Source organism: Protomyctophum parallelum, assembly GCF_964188405.1.
Source record: "Protomyctophum parallelum genome assembly, chromosome: 10".
Classification (NCBI taxonomy): domain Eukaryota; kingdom Metazoa; phylum Chordata; class Actinopteri; order Myctophiformes; family Myctophidae; genus Protomyctophum; species Protomyctophum parallelum.
The window spans coordinates 31,469,548-31,494,527 of record NC_139704.1 but is presented as its reverse complement, the minus strand read 5'-3'; the positions used below and the strand labels follow the sequence as shown (position 1 = coordinate 31,494,527).

General features: G+C 43.9%; 1 protein-coding gene across 2 annotated transcripts in view; it reads right to left on the bottom strand.

Annotated features, from left to right (window-relative positions):
- The window catches only part of LOC310866210 (phosphofurin acidic cluster sorting protein 2-like), a 101,638-nt gene that overhangs the window by 62,317 nt on the left and 14,341 nt on the right, over nt 1-24,980 (bottom strand). For both annotated transcript variants that reach the window (XR_014569900.1, XM_083775685.1), the window contains exon 2: nt 4,142-4,229. Coding sequence is in view for 1 of the 2 variants with exons in the window: in XM_083775685.1 (XP_083631811.1) it covers nt 4,142-4,229 (88 nt within the window). In the remaining variant the exon portion in view is untranslated. The remainder of the gene's footprint in view (nt 1-4,141; nt 4,230-24,980) is intronic.

Genomic DNA, 24,980 nt, shown 5'->3' with positions numbered 1-24,980 from the left:
TCTGGCTGCAGGGATGAGGAGGAGGCCTGTTGGGTCTGGCTGCAGGGATGAGGAGGAGGCCTGTTGGGTCTGGCTGCAGGGATAGCGTGTTCCAGCCAGTCTGTGATGTGACAGACTGACTCAAGGGACGAGTTGCCCAGTGGGAACAGGCAGCTTCCAGGAGACTGAAGCTGAACTCTTCATCATCGTCTTCATCATCATGCTCGATCATTAGAGATGTCCCGATACTGTATCGGTCCTTTTTGGTCATATCTCCAGTCTTATATTTCTGATCCTATGTGCTCTATCACCCCTGTGGTAGAGCTTTTGTTATAAGGAAGTTGGAAGTTGATTCACCTGTATAATTAACTTCCACTGGAAGTTAGACAGGCTATACCTCACTGGGCACTTTTAAAACTATCTTAAAGACTCATTTTTATAGGACGGCTTTTTGTTAGAGCCTCTGGCTAATGCTTGTGCTCATTTGATTGCTTTTGTTTTAAATTGATTGTGCTCTGTATGTTTGTTATACGCATGTGTTTTTTGCCTTTGTGATTTGTTGTTATTTGTGTTGTTCGAAGCACTTTTTCTAAACTTGCATTTGAAAAGTTAATTATTATATCAGGTATCAGTATCGGTGAATATGCCAGTCTAACCACCGATCCGACACAGGGGTAAGGGGTTGACACTATGGCAGGTAAATAAAATGTTTGCTTTTCGAGTTGCCCAAACTGCAAGTGCACATTTGATTGGGGAGTCTGCTATAAACAACACGAGATAAAATAAGAAATGTTCTTTTTTTTTAATTATTATCATAAATATTATACTCTGGTATCGGTATCGGAATAGGTTAACACAGAAATTGTGATATCAGGATCGGTTCGGGAACAAAAAAAGTGTATCGGGACATCCCTATCGATCATCATCATAATCGTCATCAAAAATCACTGGACTTCAGCCAACTTTATCATTGCTTGGGAATTTGGGAGTGGGTCTAAAAAAGGTTGATAGTTTAGATTCCCATGGACGCAGCCAACTGAACCCCACCAAGCCTCAGGGACATGGAGACGCACAGCGTTTCGCCATGCAGTGCGCGAGGCTCTCTCATTAGCCCTTCAAGTCACAAAGAAGCCTCATGTTCTCCCCCTCGGCTCCCACAGCTGCGGTGCCCCCTTCATCTCCTTGACGGGGTCTCTGTCCTCTGCAGCCCAACCTGCTGGAAATTGGATTTAATGCTCCAGTTTCCCGAGCTGTACTCCATGAGGAGAGCCTATAGCGGAGCTGGCTGTGGTGTGCTGTGTTTGTCCCGCGGGCGGCCACAGCCACAAATGGACAGATTTCACGCTCCGGAGACAATGCGGGGCAGAGTGGATGATGACGCAAGGCCCACACTCGGGTCGCTCGGGTTCTCCTTCAGGACGAGAGGCAAAATGAGGGACTGGGAATTGAATGGTAAATGATTGCATAACATATTTATTCATTTTATTAAGGCGTATATGATGAGGAGGAGAAAGCGGACTTATAGGACACGATACAAGGACCGTAAATACATAGAGCTCATGGCGCCATCGGCCGCCATCTTTATAGCCACGCTAGTCAATAACACTCTCCTGTGTATTACCGTCTTAAGCTAACGACTCCTAGGCACTGCTCGGCGTATCCCGATGTTTTGCCATCCCTCATAATAGTCAAATGCTGCTTCCCCATGTTTTGTTCCAACTATCAGCAGGCCAGCCTCAGATGACCTGAGGGTTCTAGACTGGGTTCATATGGCTTCAGCATGTCTGAGATGTAGCCGGGCCGGGCCCAGAGCCACACACACATTTATAGACGACCAATTCTCTGTGAGACTGGTAGGATTTATATAGTGGCCCCCCCTCCATCTTTAACCCATTTTGGGGCGGGAACCCCTTTTGGTGTTTTAAACATTATGTTATAATTTAGCTATTGAAAAATAGCAGACCTACAAGCTCATACGAGCTTGTAGGTCTGCTATTTTTGAAAAGTCGCGAAAAAGGGGCCGCAAATCTTTGAGTATATATTTCAGAGTGAACATTTTTACTAAATTATTGGCTTCTAGGGGGTCCCTTGAACAACATATTTTGAGATGGGGGTCGGTGGCCCAGATAATTCTGGGGTTCCGTTTTTCAGAAAAATGTTTTAGAGGCTGGATTTAGAAGCATATGTTTTTATCGACCTCAGTCCAAAATGGGTTAAAGGTCCCTGTTCTAGACGGGCCACAGGACGGTGGCACACAGCAGCACCATCAAAAAGGGACAGAACCACCGACACTGTGTGTAAATTAATCTCACAGCCCTTGTTTACATCGTCCACAGTCAGAGGAACGCTGGCTTGGTGAAATAGAAAACTCCCCAAACGACACCGACTCCATATCAGAGAAACATCTGATGAATCATCATGACTCTGCAGCAGGAGGAGGACATCAAACTGCCATCAAGTGACCTGATATTATTGTCTCCACCAGGCCGAAGGCATGGGGGGAGAGTATGTTTTGCACTCCGTCCGTCCGTCCGTGTGTCCGTCCGTCCGTCCGTCCGTCCGTCCGTGTGTGTGTCCGTGAGCAGCTAATCTCGGCCACCGTTAACCCGGTCGATGCCAAATTTTGCACACACACTCCCTGGATGCCAACAATGAACCTCTGCCCCAAACTTTCCAGAACGGCCTGTTATAGCGCCACTAGGAGGCCGCTTTGTGCAAAACAAGTTTTTGCACAGTACACCTACAGATTTTGTCCAAACATCACGCAAATTGGTACACAGTCTCTCTAGAGCCATTCAACGAAACCGGTCTTTCAGATTTCTCAGACTCCATCCTGATTGGTTAAGATTGGCTTCCAAAGTTCACAGGAGTGCTCAGTTTCAAACAAAATGCTGCAAATCATGAACACATCGCGTGATTTCCGTGAAATTGTGCACCCACATTCCCACTAGGCCGAGGACGAAATGCCACATGAACAATTTCAACTCAGCCTCAAGGTGGCGCTATAACTGGCCGAAAAGTGTTTTTACCTCCAATTTACTTTAGTTGCCCTTTTATCCAACCACCAGATGAAGTGTGGCAATGTCCTACATTCCTATCCTGGTGGAGACCTGTGCCCAGAAGGGCACTTTTTCTAGTTATTATTATTATTATTATTATTATAATTATTATTCACACGGAGGCCATTTTGCAGGGTGTTCGTTTCGTTGGTACGAGTTATGATGCAAGAGCAAAATGTCTGGCAATTTTCTTGGGTTAACCGCTTCAACATGAACACCATGGGGGACATATTGTACAGTATATGTACAGTATAATGTACGCTACAGTATACTGCATGTCTTTGCACACACGTGTGTGTGTGTGCGTGCATGTATGCATGTGCATGTGCGCATGTGTGCATGTGTGCATGTGTGTGCGTGTGCGTGTGCGTGTGCGTGTGTGTGTGTCTGTGTGTCTGTGTGTCTGTGTGTGTGTGTGTGTGTGTGTGTGTGTGTTGTGTAATATACATACTGTGAGGAGCACACACTGCCCTCAGCGCTCCCCCTCTAAACTTAACCAAAGTGTTTAGAAGGCAGTGGACCATCATATTCACAACCACTGCTAGGACCACTACTGAGTGCACTGCTCTCTAGGGTGATGAAACCCCAGTCTGACTGCACACACCCACGTCTTCTAACAATCACCGTGTGCCAGTTGAGATCAGTGGAGGTAAGCCAAGACGTTCCCTGCTGTGAGGGAGAAGGATATGGTACGACAGACAGTACTCTCCTATTTTTAGACAAGACAAGACACAGGAAAAGAGGACGGGCAACATGGGCACTGGGGCTTTAAGCTGTAAGAAATGCTTCCGCAAATCAATACAAGATGCCAAATCCTGCTTATCGTACTTATGTTCCCTGCTTAACTACTTCAATGCCTGTTTTGCCTTTTCAAGTGCCTTGACTAGATGTGGCTCAAGGGCTTCGTGTAAAGGGTAAGTGGGCCTGTGTCCATCGGAGAGGGATTAGTCTATAGGTACCTATAGGCACACAGTGATTTATATTCTGTTGCACACACAAGAATGGTTGCGAAATAGCAAGAGCGAAGAGACCGTCCGTGACACACTGCTATGAAACAGGCTTTTGTTCTGGCCATTGTTGACGTGCGATATAATAAAACCAACCTGTATTTTCACAGCTATGGACAGCGAGTTGAGTTCTTTATCCAGTTCTCTGAGGACGATGAGCTTCTTCAACGTGAGACTGCAAAGCCTGCATGAGAGAGAGACGGTGGGTAGAGAGACAGTGGGTAGAAAGCAAAGCCAGTAGGAGAGAGAGAGAGAGAGAAAGACAGAGAATAAGGGAGGGAAGGAGAGATGAGAAATAACAGATTAGTGTCATGACTAACGTTCAGCACACCTTTGTTTATTGCGACGTATGTTGGTTGATGGATCATGAATGATGCACGAGAGCATCATGAGTGAAACACTAAAGCTCCTAAAGCCAAAACAACTCCCGTTGTTGTTGCCCGACATCGTATTCCCACTTGTCTCTTTATTCTCCATTTTGTTCTGAATGAATAACATTAACCCATTTTGACCTGAGATCAGATTCTCAAAATGTCTTCTTCTACATCCTGACAATTTTCTGAAAAAGCTATGTTTCTATGTCAGTCGTTCTTCGATTTTTCAAAAATAGCAGACCTACAAGCTCATAGCGCGCCACCGAGTGGCGCGCATAGATCTGCGCGTGTAGATCTGCTATTTTTCAATAGCTAAAGCATAGCATAATGCTAAGTTGCTAACACCAAAAGGGGTCCCCGGCGCCCAAAATGACCCTCAGGCCCCTTTTCCACCAAAATAACTTTGGTTCTAAGATACTTAATGGAACCTTGATGCTTTTATGGAACCGGCAGCCTTTCTTGGTTCCAGTTCCAAACCAACTATTTGTGTTCAGAACCAATTCATTCTCAGTGGAAACTGGTTCAATATTAGGCGGGGAAATGTTCAGTTCAACCCCGGTGGGTGGGGGCGGGGGGAGGTGGGGACCTCAGCGAGTGAGTAATCGTGATTCAACGCCATCTGTTCAGTATTGACTAAAAGTAGGAGCACTATAACCCCCCCCCCCCCTATTTACTGATACACATTGTCTCTCAGCATCATATGGTAAAGTAGACCGGCGTTCATGTTATGTGGAAAAAATAATGGATGGACTCTAGTGACTATAGTGTGCCAAGTTGCCAACATTAACAGAAAACAATATTTAACATATTCAATCAGATATTAGCATGTGTTGGCTGCAAACAATGATCACGTTTTTCTGCCTACTTCAGAATCTCCAATTTTTACACTTGTCGTCTGAACTGAAGAGCAATGACTGCTTCCTCTTCTCAACTGTTACTGGGTGCAATCACAGACAGTCAATGTAGCATTATTAAATAAAGTACTATAGACGAATAACAGTTTAGGTCCACACTAATTATCCATAATGTATAAATGATGGATAAGGGGTCAGGACAACGAGGCCTTTTCGTGGAGGGGTCAGAATAAAACTGGACTTTCTTTTACTATAAACTGTTATTCGTCTATAGTACTCGGTTTGGCTGTGGTTTAGAGACCATAAACACGTCGTAGGCAAGCAACTTCCCACTTCCCAGTGGATAACAAGTCAGACAGACATGCCAGCCAATTTCTGCCAAAAAGAAAAAAATAGCCAGAGTTAGTCATCTACTCTTTTGCCATGTTTTACTATTTTGAAAAACATTTAAAAATAGTTTCAAATGGCCGCTCTACAAGCTCGCAACATGTCGATTTAGATAAGCAAGTTGAACGATTTCAAAATGTTTTTCAAAATAGTAAAATCTGGCTCAGTTCCCCATGAACTCCAGTCCAAACCTTCCTGACCTTTAAAAAAACAAAAACACACACAGAGAGAGGGAGAGCACTTATAACTAAAAAAGAAATAAAGAAAACAAACTGGCTACTACAGCAAGACGTCAACAACCTTCCCCGGGCCAAGTTTACACGACTTTCTCCTCCTGACCCACTTCACTATCCCCACCGCATCGTGTCGAGCCTCAGCAACCACAGCCACTGAAAAAACAAACAAACAGATCACCTTTCGCTCACCGTTTCCTAAAGAAATAAATAAAAAAAAGGCTGAGTCATGGACTCTCAAGCCTGATTGACGTTGTTATGTGCCGGTGTCGTGTGCAGAAAGTCCTGTCGCAGCGTGATGTGTTGTGAGCGTGCCCTGTTGCACATCTGCTATTTTCAAGCCTCGCACCCTCCCCTCCCTACTTAGGTTAATCACGTCAACCAATTCATGTCCTTTCCCAGCTGCCGTCACAGAACCGGCTATGCTTGATTCATCAAGTTCCATCAAGTTCTGAAGCACAAATAATGTGACAGTGAAGCAGAATAAGTATAGAAGACAAAGAAAAACAATTATTGGTCTATCAATAGAGCTGCACCGAAGTCTGACGTCAATATCGGTAGAGGGCGCAGGTACTTTTTATTTGCATTGTAATCCCCATAGGGGAGATTTTAGATCGCCTCATATGAGAACTGTGTCATCCCGGCCGTTTCACTCATATGCATATGAAGAATCAACTGACTGAGAGAAAACGCTATTGTTACATATACTACTGAATTAGTTACATTTTCGCTAGAAACAGACGGTATCAAATATGAGTGACTGACGGTCGTAAACGACACAGAGACACCTCCATGACAATAACGCAGAGACAGCTGGTTTATTTTTGGACCACAATGCTTATATGAAACTGATTTTAAGATGAGCCCATGTTATTCTCCATAGATTAATTACTTCCGTGAACCAGGGGATGAGTGAGTGACGTCAGGACTTCGGCGCTCTATAAGAGGCATGAAAAAAGAAAACTAAAACAAAACAATCTGCAACTGCGAATGTACCGAAATGTTGAAACTACGTCTAACACCACAGGAGGAAATTAAAGCTTAAATCGGGTTTCCACATTCATGCCGAGGCTGTAAAAGGGATTGCTGACGTATTGTAAAGCCTATGAATGCAGTGTGGGGCACAAACAAACCTGTATTTGTGAATTCACTGAGCTACAGTAGGGAGGATCTAAGCAGCTTTCTTTTTACCACTCCAACAACAAGTCAATTTATCCCAAGGACGAGCAGAGATTAAAATGGGGTGCATTTTGCATCCCAAAACGCAGTTTATAGTTAAGGGAAGCAATAAAACAACGACCTCTGCATCCACGGGATGCACTACTGTACTGTATTTTATTCTAGTTTATTTTTGCTAGCTTTAGTTATAATAATCATTCCTTCTTCTGTTTTCTACATGAATATAAACACATTATAACCATATAAAATGAAATGGGAGTTAAATGCTGCAATTTGTTAAAAAAAAAAAGAAAAAGGCAAAATATGACTCCTAACGTCGTTGAAGTGGGACTCATACAATCTGATCTAAAAGACCATCCCCTGCATCCTGGGACTCATCTAAAAGACCATCCCTGCATCCCTGGACTCATTACATTGAAAACCTGTTTACATCACTGGACGAGGTGAAATAAACCACAGATTGCGTCTCTGTGAGTGACCGCAATGTGAGCCTTCCAAGTCCAGCAGGCCTTGAGCGCCCAGTGCTCCGTGTTCCCATGTGGAACCTCCCTCCCTGCATTGGGCCAAACGCTGCATTCCACTACCTTTTACAAGGAAGTGTTATAGCACTTCGTTAAAATGTATGGTGTAGGGGGCACGGTGGCAGTCTGTAGTGCTGTCGCCTCACAGCTAGAAGGTCCTGGGTTCGATTCCCGCTGGGGACGCTGTGGGTGCTGGGGGCGTGTTCCCTCCTCCGCGCCATCAGTGCCCATACCCGAGGCGGCGTTGTCAAAAGGGCCGTTCTGTATGTTCTCCCCTAGGGTAGGTAGTATAGGTACCCTCACAAAATCTACCTCCCCCTGGCCAGCCGGGGCGCCTGATGGCGGGGGAAAGGAACTGGTCGGAACTGTGTGGACTTCTTGTAAATTCAGTGATGCAGATGTCCAACAATATTTTAACTCTTGAGAGTTAAATTGAAACCAAATTAGACCCTTCTGGGTCCATTTGGTTTCATTTTAAAAGATCTATAATAAGGGTCCATTTGGTAACCAACTTTCCATTATTTAGCTCAGTGGTTCCCAAACTGTGGTGCGTGCACCCCTTCTATAGGGGGTGCGCGACAAGAAAAGGCTAATGGTGGTGCTATGGTTTTATTTAACGGTGAGCATGAGTGTCATCAGCCAGCCTCAGCATGAAGGGCAGAGAGTGGTGGGAGATGAGAGAAAGACGTGAAGATAACAAAAAGCCAACCGAAATGGACAGAATGACTCAGTGAGTCACATGAAAGCAAACAGATATACAACAAAGGCAGACACTATGAGGAGAATCAGAGAGAGAGAGAGAGAGAGAGAGACAGAGAGAGAGAGAGAGAGAGAGAGAGAGAGACAGAGCAGAGCTGAAGGTCTCACTTCATCTCCATCCCAGCCCAGCTCTCCATGGACGTGCATTCAGATGTAATTAAAAGGCCTGGAGGCGCTGTGGGGTCACCCAGGGAACGATGGGTCTTTTATTAGACGGAGGTGCCGTTATCTCCACCGTGTCTGTCATCATGTGCAGCCTGGAAGTGAAACAAGTCCCCCCCCGCCATCTGGCCCGGTCTATACCGTCCACCTCCTCCACCTGTGACACCTTTCAATATCGCGGCGCGCAGCGACAACAGTGTGTGTGTGTGTGTGTGTGTGTGTGTGTGTGTGTGTGTCTGTAGATTTGCCATACTGATATTCGGAAGCCTGGGCCATGTGCAATAGCTGGCATGACAAAGAGCAAAGCCAAACAACTTGAACATGAACTGTCAACCCCGTTATATTCGTTTCCTTGTAAAAAGTAATTGTAATTTGTGGATTCAAACTAAATTGTGTAAACACAAACATTGTCCTAACACAAACATTAAATGCCATTGATAATGAAGCGACAGTTTTGAGTGTTTGTGTAAACACAAACATTGCGTAAACACAAACATAGAAGACGAAGGCGAGGACGCAAATTTGGATTGGCCGGAATGAGAAGATGTATGATGATGTAGTACGATAAGAGCGCCCCTCACTTCACACGGGTGTGATTTTTATTCTGAATGCCAGATATTGGCGGGGAGGATAGCATCCCCTCAGAAATGAGCATAACTCATGGAAACTGTTTCCCAGATGATAGAAACATCCCTATCTCAGTCTCAGTGCTCGCACTGGTTAAGCTTCGTCGGTTGGGTCATTATTGTTATGGCCCCAGTTTATCGATCCTCACTGTTGTATGCACTTTAAGTCAATTTGTCTTTCACAAACTCTCTCTCTCTCTCCCTGCCTCCCTCCCTCCCTCCCTCCCTCCCTCCCTCCCTCCCTGCTTCTCTCCCTCCCTCCCTCCCTCCATCCCTCCATCCCTCCCTCCCTCCCTCCCTCCCTCCCTCCCTGCTTCCCTCCCTCCCTCCCTGCCTGCTTCCCTCCCTCCCTCCCTGCCTCCCTGCCTCCCTCCCTGCATTTAAGTGCTGCATTTAAGTGCTGGTTAAACAGTGGTTTAAGGACAGGCCGCAACTATAAAGAGTGAGCCTGATATAGTAAAAGCCTCATTTAAATTACTTATGTAGATCGGGGCTAATAACGCAACACAACATTCCAGACAATGGAGATCCAACCTTTTGCATTGCAGAGCTGCGTATAGAACAGTACCAGAACCAAGTAACTACAAACCAACTGACAGCCTTTGACGTGATTCTGTGACGGACGGCAATGCGGTCAAATAGGTTTGTGGAAACCCTAATAGGTTTAGCCTCATGGCATCAGTCACTGCAGCGCGGCCAGCGCTCTGCTCAATCTAAGTCCATTAGTGCATCCGGTCGCTCGGCAGCACTGCAGCGTCATTAAGCGCTGACCTATTGGACCTGAAAGCAACACGCAAGGTCATTTACAGTATATCTCTCTCTCCCGCTGATCTGAATGTCATTACTAATATTGTTGAGGAAATGTGTGTGTGTGTGTGTGTGTGTGTGTGTGTGTGTGTGTGTGTAGGGGCAGGGAAGTATTAAAATATTAGTGTGACCGAAGGTTGCAGTTAACTATGGAATCTTGCATTTTTCGTCACTCAAAATCCCCATACATGGGGAAAGCCCCCATATATTGTTCCCAGGACTCGTGACATCACTATATGACATGATCAGGGATCAAGTCATAGTAAATGTGACCTGCTGTCGCAATTAAGCCCATATATGGAGATCCCTGATGTCATCAATATTAGCATATATGGATATATGTCAGAACCCGTTCTTCCATATGTTGATCTGACCTCATCAACCTCGCCCTTTAGGTTGGTCCCCTCCATTATACAGTTGTGATGATAGTCAGCTCCATATATGGAGATCCATGTGTTGAACCGACTTTATTCATTTGCAAGTGTGACTTGCGTCGCGGCAAGCTCACCAGTAAGTAAGTAAGTAAGTAAGTAAGTAAGTAAATTGTATCTGTAAAGCACCTTTCAAGACAAAGTCACAAGGTGCTGAACAGAACACAGAACAAGCAAACAACAAGTTAAAACCAAACAGGAAAACATAGCACAATAAAGTAAAAAAAGACAATAAAGAATTTAACGAAGAATAAACAAGGCAAAAACTGAAAACATAGGCATGTAAACTAGAGGCAGAATCACAAAAAACATAAACATAGTGGTATGTAAAAATAAATCAGGTAAGAACTACATGGGAAAATAAATACGGAAATAAATGCGTCTTTAACTGTCTCTTAAAAGAGTCTACTGACTCAGCATTTTTTATCATGAGGGGCAGGGCGTTCCAAAGAGTAGGGGCAACCACTGCGAAAGCCCGGTCGCCCTTTGTTCTTAGGTTAGACCCCGGTATCTTCAGTAGATATTTGTCTGTAAGATGACGATGCCGCTTCTCTTCAACCCATCTTCATATAATAGGTCCTCACTAATAATCACAATTTATTTCTACTCAGTCTGTGTCTCATAGGAGAGCTGTGGGCAGTTTAGAAACCGTCCTCCAGTGACATCATCATTAGGCAGATTTAAACAAGATTTATTTTTACAAAAATGTTTAGATTTGTATTATCGTGAGAACGATGGCTTCCATTTTCTCATTGCAACTTTTCAGGACTAGAAAGCCTGCAGTTTTGATTAGCTTGTATATTCCCCATCGATGATGTCACTGGAGGACGGTTTCTGAACTGCCCACAGCCCTCCTATGAGACACAGCGAGTAGACTTTTGTTGTCATGATTATTAGTGAGGACCTATTATATGAAGATAGGTTGAAAAGTGGTGAAGTGGTCCTTTAACTATGGAATTGTGCGTTTTTGGTCACTCAAAATCGCCATACATGGGGAAAGCCCCAATATATTGTGCCCAGGTCTCGTGACATCACTATGACATCATCAGGTATGCTAGGTATGGTAAATCAGGGATCATAGTAAACACGATCTGCTGTCGCAATTAAGCCCATACATGGAGATCCCTGATGTCATCAATATTAGTAAGGATATTTAGGGATATTCTTACTGGTGAGGTTGCAAATGAACCAAGTTGGTACAACACATGGATCTCCATATATGGAGCTGACTGTATGGAGGGGACCAACACTGACATCATCGGCCCACATCTACGTCTGACATCACGTATTCCATATAGGAGGGTCATCACCTGGATCTCCATATATGGAGCTGAATCCTGCTGACATCATCAACTGGATCTCCATATATGGAGCTGAAACCTGCTGACATCATCAACTGGATCTCCATATATGGAGCTGAAACCCGCTGACATCATCAACTGGATCTCCATATATGGAGCTGAAACCTGCTGATATCATCAACTGGATCTCCATATATGGAGCTGAAACCTGCTGATATCATCAACTGGATCTCCATATATGGAGCTGAAACCTGCTGACATCATCAACTGGATCTCCATATATGGAGCTGAAACCCGCTGACCTCATCAACTGGATCTCCATATATGGAGCTGAAACCCACTGACCTCATCAAATGGATCTCCATATATGGAGCTGAAACCTGCTGATATCATCAACTGGATCTCCATATATGGAGCTGAAACCCGCTGACCTCATCAACTGGATCTCCATATATGGAGCTGAAACCCACTGACCTCATCAAATGGATCTCCATATATGGAGCTGAAACCTGCTGATATCATCAACTGGATCTCCATATATGGAGCTGAAACCCGCTGACCTCATCAAATGGATCTCCATACATGGAAATGACGACACATCACTCCGACATCAGGATAACTTGAATAGTATAAAAGAAGCAGCACTCCCCTATTATATCATAAAATATTACAACCAACACACTCACTGTGACTTTCATAACATAGAGACAGGGAAAGAAGAGGGAGGGAGTAATAAACAGAATCCTACGAGAGGAACCTAAACCTGGACTCGTCCCCATCACAGTCCATTTACTGTATGGCATCATATTTGATAATGGAAGGGAGGAGCGAGTCGAACTATGTCCAGACTCGGGTCTCCTGTTCCGAGTGTCCATATGCCTGTGCCTTCCTCCATCAACACGCCAAGAGGAGCCACGAAGACCTCCACTGCCAACCACTGAGGAATGAACAGATCCCTTCAGCAGCCTGTCAGAAAACCGACAGCCCTGTAGCCAATGAACAGATCTTTTCAGCAGCCTATCAGCAAACCGACAGCCCTGTAGCCAATGAACAGATCCCTTCAGCAGCCTGTCAGCAAACCGACAGCCCTGTAGCCAATGAACAGATCCCTTCAGCAGCCTATCAGCAAACCGACAGCCCTGTAGCCAATGAACAGATCCCTTCAGCAGCCTGTCAGCAAACCGACAGCCCTGTAGCCAATGAACAGATCCCTTCAGCAGCCTATCAGCAAACCAACAGCCCTGTAGCCAATGAACAGATCCCTTCAGCAGCCTGTCAGCAAACCGACAGCCCTGTAGCCAATGAACAGATCCCTTCAGCAGCCTATCAGCAAACCAACAGCCCTGTAGCCAATGAACAGATCCCTTCAGCAGCCTGTCAGCAAACCGACAGCCCTGTAGCCGGCCGGAGACAAGGAGACACGGACGGACCAAGATATGACAGCCATCGACAGTCTACCGAGGATGCAACTCAGGCGGGAGACGTAAAGACGCATCGGCTGAGTCACACAGGAAAGAAAATGTACACCTGCAAACAGTGTGACGTGAGTTTCACTAGGTCCGGTCACCTGGAGTCACACCAGCGTATTCATACCGGAGAGAAACCATACCACTGTCAACTGTGTGACAAGAGTTTCAGTCAGTTATCTAATCTTAAGAGTCACCAGAGTCTCCACACTGGAGAAAGACCATACATCTGTAAACAGTGTGACAAGAGTTTCAGTCGGTCAAATCAATTACAGTCACACCTGCGTCTCCACACTGGGGAAAAACCATACATATGTAAACAGTGTGACAAGAGTTTCAGTGAGTTATGTAATCTTAAGACTCACCAGCGTCTCCACACTGGAGAGAAACCATACCACTGTCAACTGTGTGACAAGAGTTTCAGTCGGTCACATCATTTACAGTCACACCTGCGTCTCCACACTGGAGAAAGACCATACATATGTAAACAGTGTGACAAGAGTTTCAATGAGTTAAGTAATCTTAAGACTCACCAGCGTCTCCACACTGGAGAAAGACCATACATCTGTAAACAGTGTGACAAGAGTTTCACTGAGTTAGGTACTCTAAACAAACACCTGCGTCTCCACACTGGAGAAAGGCCATACATCTGTAAACAGTGTGACAAGAGTTTCACCGAGTTAGGTACTCTTAAGACTCACCAGCGTCTCCACACTGGAGAAAGACCATACATCTGTAAACAGTGTGACAAGAGTTTCAGTCAGTTAGGTCATCTTAAGACTCACCAGCGTCTCCACACTCGAGAAAGACCATACATCTGTAAACAGTGTGACAAGAGTTTCAGTCAGTCATGTCATCTTAAGACTCACCAGAGTCTCCACACTGGAGAAAGACCATACATCTGTAAACAGTGTGACAAGAGTTTCAGTCAGTTAGGTCATCTTAAGACTCACCAGCGTCTCCACACTCGAGAAAGACCATACATCTGTAAACAGTGTGACAAGAGTTTCATTCAGTCAAATCAATTACAGTCACACCTGCGTCTCCACACTGGAGAAAAAACATAATACTGTAAACAGGATGAGAAGAGTTTCGCCGACTTAGGTAATCTAAAGAAACACCAGCGTATTCACTATTCACACTGGAGAAAAACCATACCACCGTCAAGCATCGTCAAGCAGCAGCGCCTCAGTGTGGTGAAGACCATATTATGCAGTGGTGAGCTGTGGATGTTTTAACTAGCAGGGCTGTATTTTAATGACGTCACGTCACACTTATGCATGTGCACGTAGCCACTCAGCTCGTGCTAGTTAGGCCTATATGATGGAAAACCAGCTATTCTAATGTCATTATATTACTTATTATTAGTTGCATTAAAGAAAGAAGAAAAAAAAAATGGTTCAATCAAGCCCATCAATTAAGATTCGAGTGCCAACCCTAACGAGAGAACATTCGAACCCTGGACACAGGTTTAACTCTGCTTCTTAAAAAGGTATATTCTGTGATTTCACTTCATTCAAAAATCACTTATTTTTTTGTTTTGTTGTGATAATATAAGGAGTTCCTCCCTGTCCCCAGTTAACCCTGGGGTCAAAAAAAAGCATAGGTTTCGTTTTTGGCTATAGGTGGGCGGTGGCCCAGCCTTCATCCAATCAGGATAGAGAGGGACCTTCCGCTAATCATGATCGAGTGGGGGCGGGCCTTGGTGTGTGTGTGCTGTTGGCCTGTTGCACGTCACCCCACTGTAGTGCGTGCATGTGCACATCTTGTTACCGGGGCAGACCAAGGGGGGGGGGGGTTACTGGTACGGTATACACTGAGCTACAGTATGACCATATTGAGTAGAGGCTTGGAACCTTGTGCATTTTGTGGGACACCTTTTCTTTCTGGCAGGTGAACATATAGCACAAACCACCCCAACACCATAATGCCCAACAAGGCTTGTCACCCACCCTACACTGCATTAGTATGGGCTAATCTGAGCACTAGTACAGACATCAATTCACAATTTAGGCATTTAGCAGACGCTCTTAATCCAGAGAGACTTACATTAAGCAAGAACAAAAAGCATGGGAATACATCACAAAAAAGCATTTATCATAAAACATGCGTAAGCTAAGAAAGTAACAGTGGAATATCTATATTATGAGACTATACATAGAAACTATATATATATATACTACTATGCTATACATAAATTATGTACTATGGCGTGCTATGACTATATACAATGCAATTATAGTGCTGTCTACATAACATGCTATAAGTCTGTATCAGATGCTATCTAAGTCTACAGAAATGCTATCAAAGGGTGCACTACAATGAAGTGAAAAACCCTGCTCCTGCGTCCCAACACCGAAATGAAAATACACTTCAGGCTTCTAACGCACTCCTTGTTTGACGAGGGGGGGGGGGGGGTGGAGCGCCACAAATGGCTATAATTTGTCTCTCTCAGTGTGGGCAGGTTCAACTTCATCGCAGTGACATTCAGAGGGATATATTTGCCAGACAGACAGACAGACACGAGTAAAGGGCACCTGTAAGGCTCTTTTCAAGTCAGTTTCCCTCTAAAAAATAATTTCGTTTAAATGTTATCAAAAATCTCAGATAACCGGGGGAGGGGGGATGTTTTAACCCATTCTGAACAGGAACCCATTTTGGTGTTAGCATCATGTTATGCTTTAGCTATTGAAAAATAGCAGATCTACAAGCTCATAGCGCTCCACCGAGTGGCGCGCTACGAGCTTGTAGGTCTGCTATTTTTGAAAAATCGAAGAACGACTGACATTTTTAGAATCTGATCTCAGGTCAGAATGGGTTAATCAGACCAGTGTGTGTCCAGTGGAAACCTCGTATGAATCTGATCTCAGGTCAGAATGGGTTAATCAAGTCCGATAAACCTCTACTACAGGTCCGGAGTGGCTCATTTGGTGTCATAGCTAATCCCACCGATGGATTGCGACGTGTACACACGTCCAAGCGCTTTTTCATTTATTTCAAACGAGAAAAAAATATTCCGATATTTTTTTCTTTTTTTGGGGGGTTGGCCTATCCTTCTGCAATTTTTGCGCATGCGCGCTGCCATTCACTTCCCTGTTTGGCGCTCAGAAAGAAAGGCTCGCCACGCGTAATCTAGGGAGCTGGTTTCGACCAGATGGCTATAGTTCAGTCTTCATTTATTTTTTTAAGATATGTTTTTGCGGCTTACGCCTTTTATTGGTTTTTTGAAGGGACAGACAGTAGGCTGACAGGAAACGGGAGAGAGATGGGGGAAGACATGCAGTAAAGGCCGTGTCGGGCTCGGGAGTCGAACCCGCGGCACACTGCGACTGGATTACCAGTCGGGTGCCCAGACGGTTACGCCACCGCCTGGGCCTTCCGTCTTCATTTCTGACTTTATTAACGCTTCTAGAGAGACTCAATCTTAATCATAGCGAGGTAAGCAAGGAACATTATGCCTCCCGGGTTTTTGAACGGAATGGAAGCCCCCGGCTTTCAAAGTAAAAGCATCCTGAGCTTCAATTTTGAAAGAAATCCCGGCGCTGATTGTGTTTTGGGCTTAAGAAAGTGTGAACTGCTCCATGCAGTGGTTTTACCATGATGTATTATGAAAAACATCAGTCCAGGAAAAACACCAATTATTCATCGAAAGGTTTCATGACTCTAGGTTTTAGAATTAAAATTAATAATGAAGCTATTCAAAGATGGTTATTTGCCATAAACTTGTTGTATAATAGCCAAAATATTAGATATTAGATAAGAAAAACGATCTTCAGTGAAGGATATTTTGACCTATTCACCTCTTTTAAACAACAAATATTTACCATTTACAGCTTAAGGATTTGCTTAATGCTCTTAGCGACTTAGCAAACTGTAATGTCAATATTACAAGCGACATTCCCTGTCAAATGGTCTAAGTCAGGCAGACCACAACAAGCTCAGTGGTCTCAAGCTATGAAAATGTTTTATGAACATATTGGTCTTTCATTCCACGTTATATACTGCAAATGAAAATGTTTTATGAACATCATATTGGTCTTTCATTCCATGTTATATACTGCGTATGAAAATGAAAACCAACTAATTTATGTGACCCACAGTTATGTTCTTGTGTGCTACTTCAAAGTATTGACTGCAGTGTTGATTTTGGCGACTAAAACTAAGACAAAAAAATCACACCAGTGTGAACTGAGTGGTGCAACTCACCCCCCCCCCCCCCCTCCTTTCTCTCTCTCTCTCTCTCTCTCATTAGCAGGCAACAGTACAGCACTGTCTCTCTCTCTGTTTCTGGCACAACAGCACCCCTACTGGTACTAATAATCATACTCGTGCTCATTAACACATACATAGGCGGACACATAGGCGGACATGGACATTGCTGTTACTTGGAGTGGTTGCACCACTCAAAAATGTCCGTCGACTACCTTTTTTCACTGACGAAAACTAAATGGAAACTAAATTAAAACTAAGCTGTGATGACTAAAACTAAGATTAAATATATTGACAATTTCGTCAACAAATAAAAACTAGACTAAAATCTTAAGGAGGGACTAGTGGACACGAGATCCAGTATAAGTCATTTTACAATTGAGTACCACAGACGAAAAACAGTCTAAGTCCAAATTTCATTCTGACCCCTCCACGAAAAGGCCTCGTTGTCCTGAACCCTTATCTATCAGTTATACATTATGGATCAATAGTGTGGACTTAAGACTGTTTTTCGTCTGTGGCATTCAATTGGTTGCATGCTGAAAATAGCCGATCTACAAGCTCAGCACGACGTGAGCTTGTAGATCGGCTATTTTCAGCAAGTGTAAAATCAGCCATTACGACGCCATCAAGGCCCGCCAAAATACAATTTAGTCGACTAAATCAACTGTAGATTTAGTCCACTAAAACCAGACTAACACTAAGACATTCCAGGTGACTAAAATGCGACGGCTTCACGTTGCAGTGTTCAGAGTATGCAGCCAATACGGCTTCACGTTGCATCGTTCAGAGTATGGGTTATATGACGTTCAGTCTATGGGTTTTATGGGTAAGTCTCCCATTGGCTTAGAGACAGCCTAGAGGGAGCCAATCATGAAAAAGTGTATACTAATATATAGCAGCCTTTGTGGTCGCTAGTAGAGAAGTAGCAAATGTAATCCAGGCGCTTTTCAAGCACCTGGCAAACGACTGCTATCACCTCCAACACTCCAACAGCCAATGGCTTTAGTCTATTATCCTCCAACAAAACCATTACAGGCAGCTTTACATGGGCAGTGTGTTTTCACAACAACACACACTTAAAACACCTGTTCTAATGAATAATGATGATATCAATTGTTAGAACTATCCTGTAGCCTCGAACTTCTTTTTAAAGGTATATTCAGTGATTTCACTTAATTCAAATATCACTTATTTTTTTGTTTTGTTGTGATAATCCTCCCTACTATAGAGTGTGCTGACCATATAAGGAGTTCCTCCCTGTCCCCAGTTAACCCCTGGGGGTCAAAAAACCTTAGGTTTCGTTTTTGACTCTCTATCCTGATTGGACGAAAGGCTGGGTCCCACAGCCAAAAACGAAACCTAAGGTTTTTTGAGTGAAATCACTGAATATACCTTTAAGAACTGCCAATGACAAAATAATATACAGGACGGACAGGTACACAGTAGAGAAGGGAGCTACTGTCCAAGGCCCTGCGCACGCTGATTTTTTTCTTCTTTTTTTTTTACATTTATTTGTACTCTGTCAACAAATCAACTTATCAGGAAGCCTTGGACAAATATTTGGTTTAGATAAGAGAGTGCTGTGATTATAGGCCATGCTTCAGGTGAATTATCTTATCTTTATCTGTCCACCTCACCCATTAGTCTGCACAGTAACTACAAAGACGTTGTAATAACCTACGTACGTCGACTGGGATAAGCCTAAGCCGAAGTATAGCGGAGTGCAGGCCTGCCACTGCATTGCTTAATGAAGACAAGACATCTAAGGTACCTTTCCACCTCGGAGGAAAAAGTAAGAAAGATTGACAGACTGGGCATTAACGTTTACAATTTTTTCCAAGCCTGCGGGCGTTGTACAAACAAGTCAGCAGATATTAGTGAACGTCTGAATGCTCGCTCTCCATGCCATGCAGCGAAGTGTGATTAATTGTGGCCCACCTGTATCGGTTCTGGTCTGGGACATCCAAACTAAAAGGAGAACAACATTAATTTGTGGGAGGCAGATCAAAGCCAGGGAGTAACGCCCAGGGGCATTACACAGTTCACACAGTCAATAATCCGTTTCATCGCCCCCTCTGTGACCTCCTGAGTCTCAGGTTGGCTATAGTTTACTGCAAGGCCTCCATCCACATGTCCCACTGAGATCTACGGCTCCATTTTCGTCACCGCTAAACCCCTTATCCCTAAACTATTTTTTTTACTATTTTGACCAGTCTACAAGCTCACAATGTGTCAATGTAGATTGGCTAGTTGAACTATTCAAAAATGTTTTTCAAAATAGTAAAAAAAAAAAAGAGGCAAAGACGTTTAGGGATAAGGGGTTTAGCGGTGACAAAAATGGAGCCCAGAGCCTAAAAAGGCACCGCTGACCTCTGCCAGAAGGTGTTCAGTGTTTCAGTCTTTTGACCGAGTCAAGTCACATGCTACTGGAAGCATCCACAACTGTGAAATCACAGTAAATGCCCCAAAAATGAGCGGAACTCCCCAGACCCTGAGCCTTATCATAACATATAAAAAGGTAGGTGGCTAGCGCACATCCAGTTCCTGTCTGGTGCTGGACTAAGGTAAGTACAGTGAAGAGAGGACAGTCCGCACACAGGTTTGCTCCAAGGTGTTTGCTTTTTATTCAATACACCATAAATAAGACAACGTTTCGGCCGTGAACGGCCTTCATCAGGTGATCGGCCTTCATCAGATCACCTGATGAAGGCCGTTCACGGCCGAAACGTTGTGTCTAATTTATGGTGTATTGAATAAAAAGGAAACACCTTGGAGCAAACATGTGTGCGGACTCTCCTCTCTTCACCTTATCATAACATCTCAGAGCCTGAGTATGTGAATACGGGGAAATGGGAATAGTTATTTTGGTTGCCAGGGCAACCCAACCGTGTTCATACAGTGGGAGACCTTTCAAATTGCATTGATATTAATTGGGACAATCAAATAAGGGTCTTGATTGTACGAATCCAATGGAGCCACAGTGTCAACATACAGAATTTGGCCACATGTAGAGCAAAAATGTCAATGTAATCCCAAACATGCTGGTATATGCAACCATGTGTGACCGCTCTATTTCAGGACCAGTTGAGCAAAAGAAAAAATGTTAAGAGTCTCACAGGACTTGGCAACTAATCATGTCACCGCAACGTAGGATACGGTTGCCAACATTGGTCGTCAGTGACTGAGTGCTTGACGTTACTAGGGGTCGGCTCCGATTTTACCGTTTTCCGGCTCCTTAACGAGTCCCTCTTAGTCCGATGCCTTAATGGTTCCCTTTAACTGTTAAAGGGAACCATGTTCGTGTCCATTTGGAACACGCTAAGGAATTGTTAAAGTTTAACAATTCCTTAGCGTGTTCCAAATGGACACGAACAGGTCTTGTGTTCACTCTCAGAGTTATGGTGGTCCTTGACATTTAAACGTTTGAGAAACACCAGTATTGTAGATGTTATAGCAGACATGAAGTCCACACGCAAGGAATATCACCTCTAATACTAAGCATGTGTTGTATGGAGAAGAATATAGGTTGCTACCTTCAGGAAGGAGATATGGTGTACAATACCATACAATAAGGTCAGACTAAAGAGGTCCTTTGTCCACCAGTCGACTTTGAGGCTTAATCAGGAGCTCGTCTTTATGTATGTAAATTGTCTTGCTCTTTGTGTTATATATATATATATGTGTGTATGCGTGTTCTGTATACTTGGCTGCTGGGCCGCAAGACAAATTCCAGTGTGAACTGACAATAAAGTACTATATCATACTATATCTGCTCTGACAGTGTGATAAAAACAACTATTTCACAAACGGTTCCAAATGTGATGCAAGTATTCCAACCCTAGACGTTGCGTTGCCCATAATGTTTAGTATCAGGTGAACAGAACGAACCGCAGATACTTCATTTACCCGTCCAGTATAGCTAGCCCATTGAGACCCCAGGACGATTCTACAAATCCTGACAGTTTTCTGACAAACCTACAGTATGTTTTCCATGTCAGTGGTTCTCAAACTATTTCATGTCAAGAACCCCTAGAATTATATGTAATTGGCCGCCGACACTTGAGAAAGCCCGGAAGGGGCGAAACGTTGTTGTATTTATAGGTTGAAATAAAAAAGACGGGGAGCAGAATTATATCGTGTGCGGACATTCCACTTTTTTCTTCATTTGGCCGCAGACACCCCCCATCTGAAAATATGTTGCTCCAGGGACTCCTCCAGACACAAAGATTTGAGTTAAAAACGTTCGCTCTGAAAGAACATATTTTCAAAGATTTGCGCCACGTTTTCACGATTTTTCAAAAATAGCAGACCTACAAGTTCATAGCGCGGCACTCGGTGCCGCGCTATGAGCTTGTAGATCTGCTATTTTTCAATATGCTAAAGAATAACATAGTGCTTAAAACACCAAAAGGGGTTCCCGTCCAGAATGGGCTAGTGACCCTGCGGATGCTTCGCATCATGTATTCATTTCTGCCATGTATGGCAGAAAGAAACAACGTTTCAGCCCAAGAAGAGTTGCTATCTGGAACGTCTCCAGTGCTGACAGAACAGCTGCTGTCTCCTCTCATGTTACAACGGCACACATACTCCGCATGACATCAGGAACAGCTCGGGCCAAAGCAGAGCAGAGCCGCTGAATTGAACGACATGCTGCCTAAACAAAAACAGACTTTTTCTGCAATTCTTTTCCCCCTGGTCAGCATTCCAGATTATGTTTTTGCCAGTCCCATGCCCTCGGATCACTGCACAGCAATTGTCAGAGGCACAAAAAGGGGGGAAGTGGAGGACAAGAGAGTGAGTGACGTAACCCCCGGGAGCTGAATGAAAAAGAGACCGTCTATGTTTGGTGTCCGTGTGGGAGGGAGAGAGAGAGAGGGGGGGGGGTGAAAAAGAAAAGAGAAAACTTTTTTTTTCTTTTTCAAAACGAGGCTTTCAATGCCTTCAATGTGTGTGCTTTCACTGGAACACTCTGCCCTCTGTCATGAATGTTACAGGTTGGATTCTCTCTTCAGGAAGCATGTTTGGACATAATGCCGTGCGGTAGGGTACAAGCCTGTTCCTGGGGAGGGGCCGGGCCGGGGGGAGGTCATAGAGAAGCCCCCTTTGGCTCCGAGTGAAAGCCCCATGTTGACAAAAAGCCACCAGCACTTTGTTCACTTCATAACCGCCATTACCTGGGTCGTGTCTATAGCTCAGGGGGGCAGTCAGACAGATATTTCGTGAAGCCACTAAGGAAATCGGGACTTCCTGAAAGTTCATATAATGGCCTGTTGTGGCGCTGTCATTGGGCCCAGAAAAACCCATAGCTCCATAGAGGCCCATGTATTTGGGCCCAACTTCACCTAGACTGTATTACCTTAATAAACATGGTCATGAATACTTTCTGCTTCCAGTCACTAGTTTAAAGTCTCATTTCTCATGTCATAATATTCTTTTTGGAAAACCATGGTCCCATTAATTAAAAAAATTACCATAAAGTCGCGTATGTTCTGAGGGGCGTGGCTACCGTTACAGTCTATGATCGGGAGCCACCCCCGTTCAGTCAAAATAAAAACCAACGAAGAAGAAGGGGGGAAGTCCCGCCTCGTTGTCTGGGCCAGCCAATGGCCAGCTGGGCCCAAACGGAGCCAGCCAATGGCCAGCTGGGCCCAAACGGATCTACAAAGATGGCGACTTACAGTTCAAGGACTGACAGGCTTCATTTTACGTCCATATAAGACCCGGAGAACGCTTTGTCCATATTTTTTACAGTCTATGGTCTAGCTGCATAATTGAGTCCAAATAAAGTATGCACTTGTTTAAGAGCTACTTCCCCTGAATATTTCATTCCCCTACGAGAGGAGTTTCAGCACGGACAGTCTGTTCGTGCTTATGACTGGTTCCAACCTTAAACACTTTTTGTTCATTTTCTTTTTCCATTCCAGCCGGCAGTGCTTAGACTGATATGACAGCAGTGGAGGTTGAAGAGACAAGTTTTAAAGGTGCATTATTGAACTGGTTGGAATAACGTGTTCCTTCCACGCGCTATACGTCCAACCAGGGAAACTCCCCCCTGTCAGGTGTAAAGGAGCAACTTGGACACTCAGGCATGAAGGAAGCATGAGTTCAAGTCCGTTGCTCTCCCCAGGTTGGCGGAGGGTGTGTAGAGCCCAGGATCACAATAGATAATTGACACAGGGGTAAATCAAAATCGTGGGATAAGAATTATTTAAAAAAAAGAAAAAAGGTGCATTATTTTGGAGATGTTCAATATATATTTTTAACCAAATCTACATGATCGGTAATGAAGAACAATCTGTGAGTTTGAAGGGGTCAGTCCGACCGACCGCACAGGCGCACACACAAAGAAACTGAAAATTATTTTTTTAAGTATTCATGAATTTAGGCTTACTACATGCATAAGATAAATTACATATATCTAGTTCATCTGTACCAAATGCCTGGCCATATGTTGGATGGGGTTTTATTCTCTGCGTGAGTTAAAGATAAGGAAGCCATTCATTTGACATCCCTGGCTGATAGCGCAGTTCACATTTGACTTACACAACACATGTTAGGAAATGATTAATGAAATGTCCACCATCATTGGTGAACTTTTAATCAACTTCAGTTCCCATCAGAAAATAAAACAATGGCCCCAGATGATGTCAAGCCTTTTAACCATTTGAACCCTATACAGCATCTCTATTCTGGGCATGTCATAATAGGCAAACTATGGTGAAAACCATAACCACGACCCAGGGTCATGGTTTAATTACCCGCTGAATATAAGGTATAGAAATGCATCAGTCGTGGCACTGCTGACTACTGAAACATCTAACATGATTGTTTTGTCATTTCCTATGAATTGCGTTTGTGATAAATACTCATTTCGAGCCGTTTAGGATAGCAGATCATGCACCTGACCCAGTGTTGGCATTTGCAACCTGCTAAGAAAGAAGCAACAGTCAGATCTGCTAAACCAATAGAAGCACTTCACAGTTCAACCAATGCTGCTAAATGCTAAAAAGATAATTTCTAATAGAGGTTACGGTCTTATCATCAGATTGCATATTTTCTCTCATGGATATCTTCCTGCCAACAGGTTATGAGTAGGTATGAGTCATCTCTACAAGGCTGCAGAGATTAAAATAGGGTGCATTTTGCATCGCAAAACGCAGTTTACAGTTAAGGGACGCAATAAAACAACGAACCACAGGATGCACTACTGTACTCAGCATGTACAGTAAAAATAATACACAGAAAAATGGCGATATTTTGCTAGCTTTAATTCTAATAATAATTTCATATTCTGTTTTCTACATGAATATAACCACACTATAACCATATTAAATGCTGCAATTTGTAAAATGGCAAAATATGACTCCTTAACGTCGTTGAAGTGGGACTCGTAAAATGTCCCTGGGACTCATCTAAAAGACCATCCCTGCATCCTGGGACTCATCCAAAAGACCACCCCTGCATCCTGGGACTCATCTAAAAGACCATCCCTGCATCCTGGGACTCATTTCTAAAAGACCATCCTTGCATCCTGGGACTCATTTCTAAAAGACCATCCCTGCATCCCGGGACTCATTACATTACAAAACCTATTTACATCACTGAAGGCTGGGAAGTGGGGAT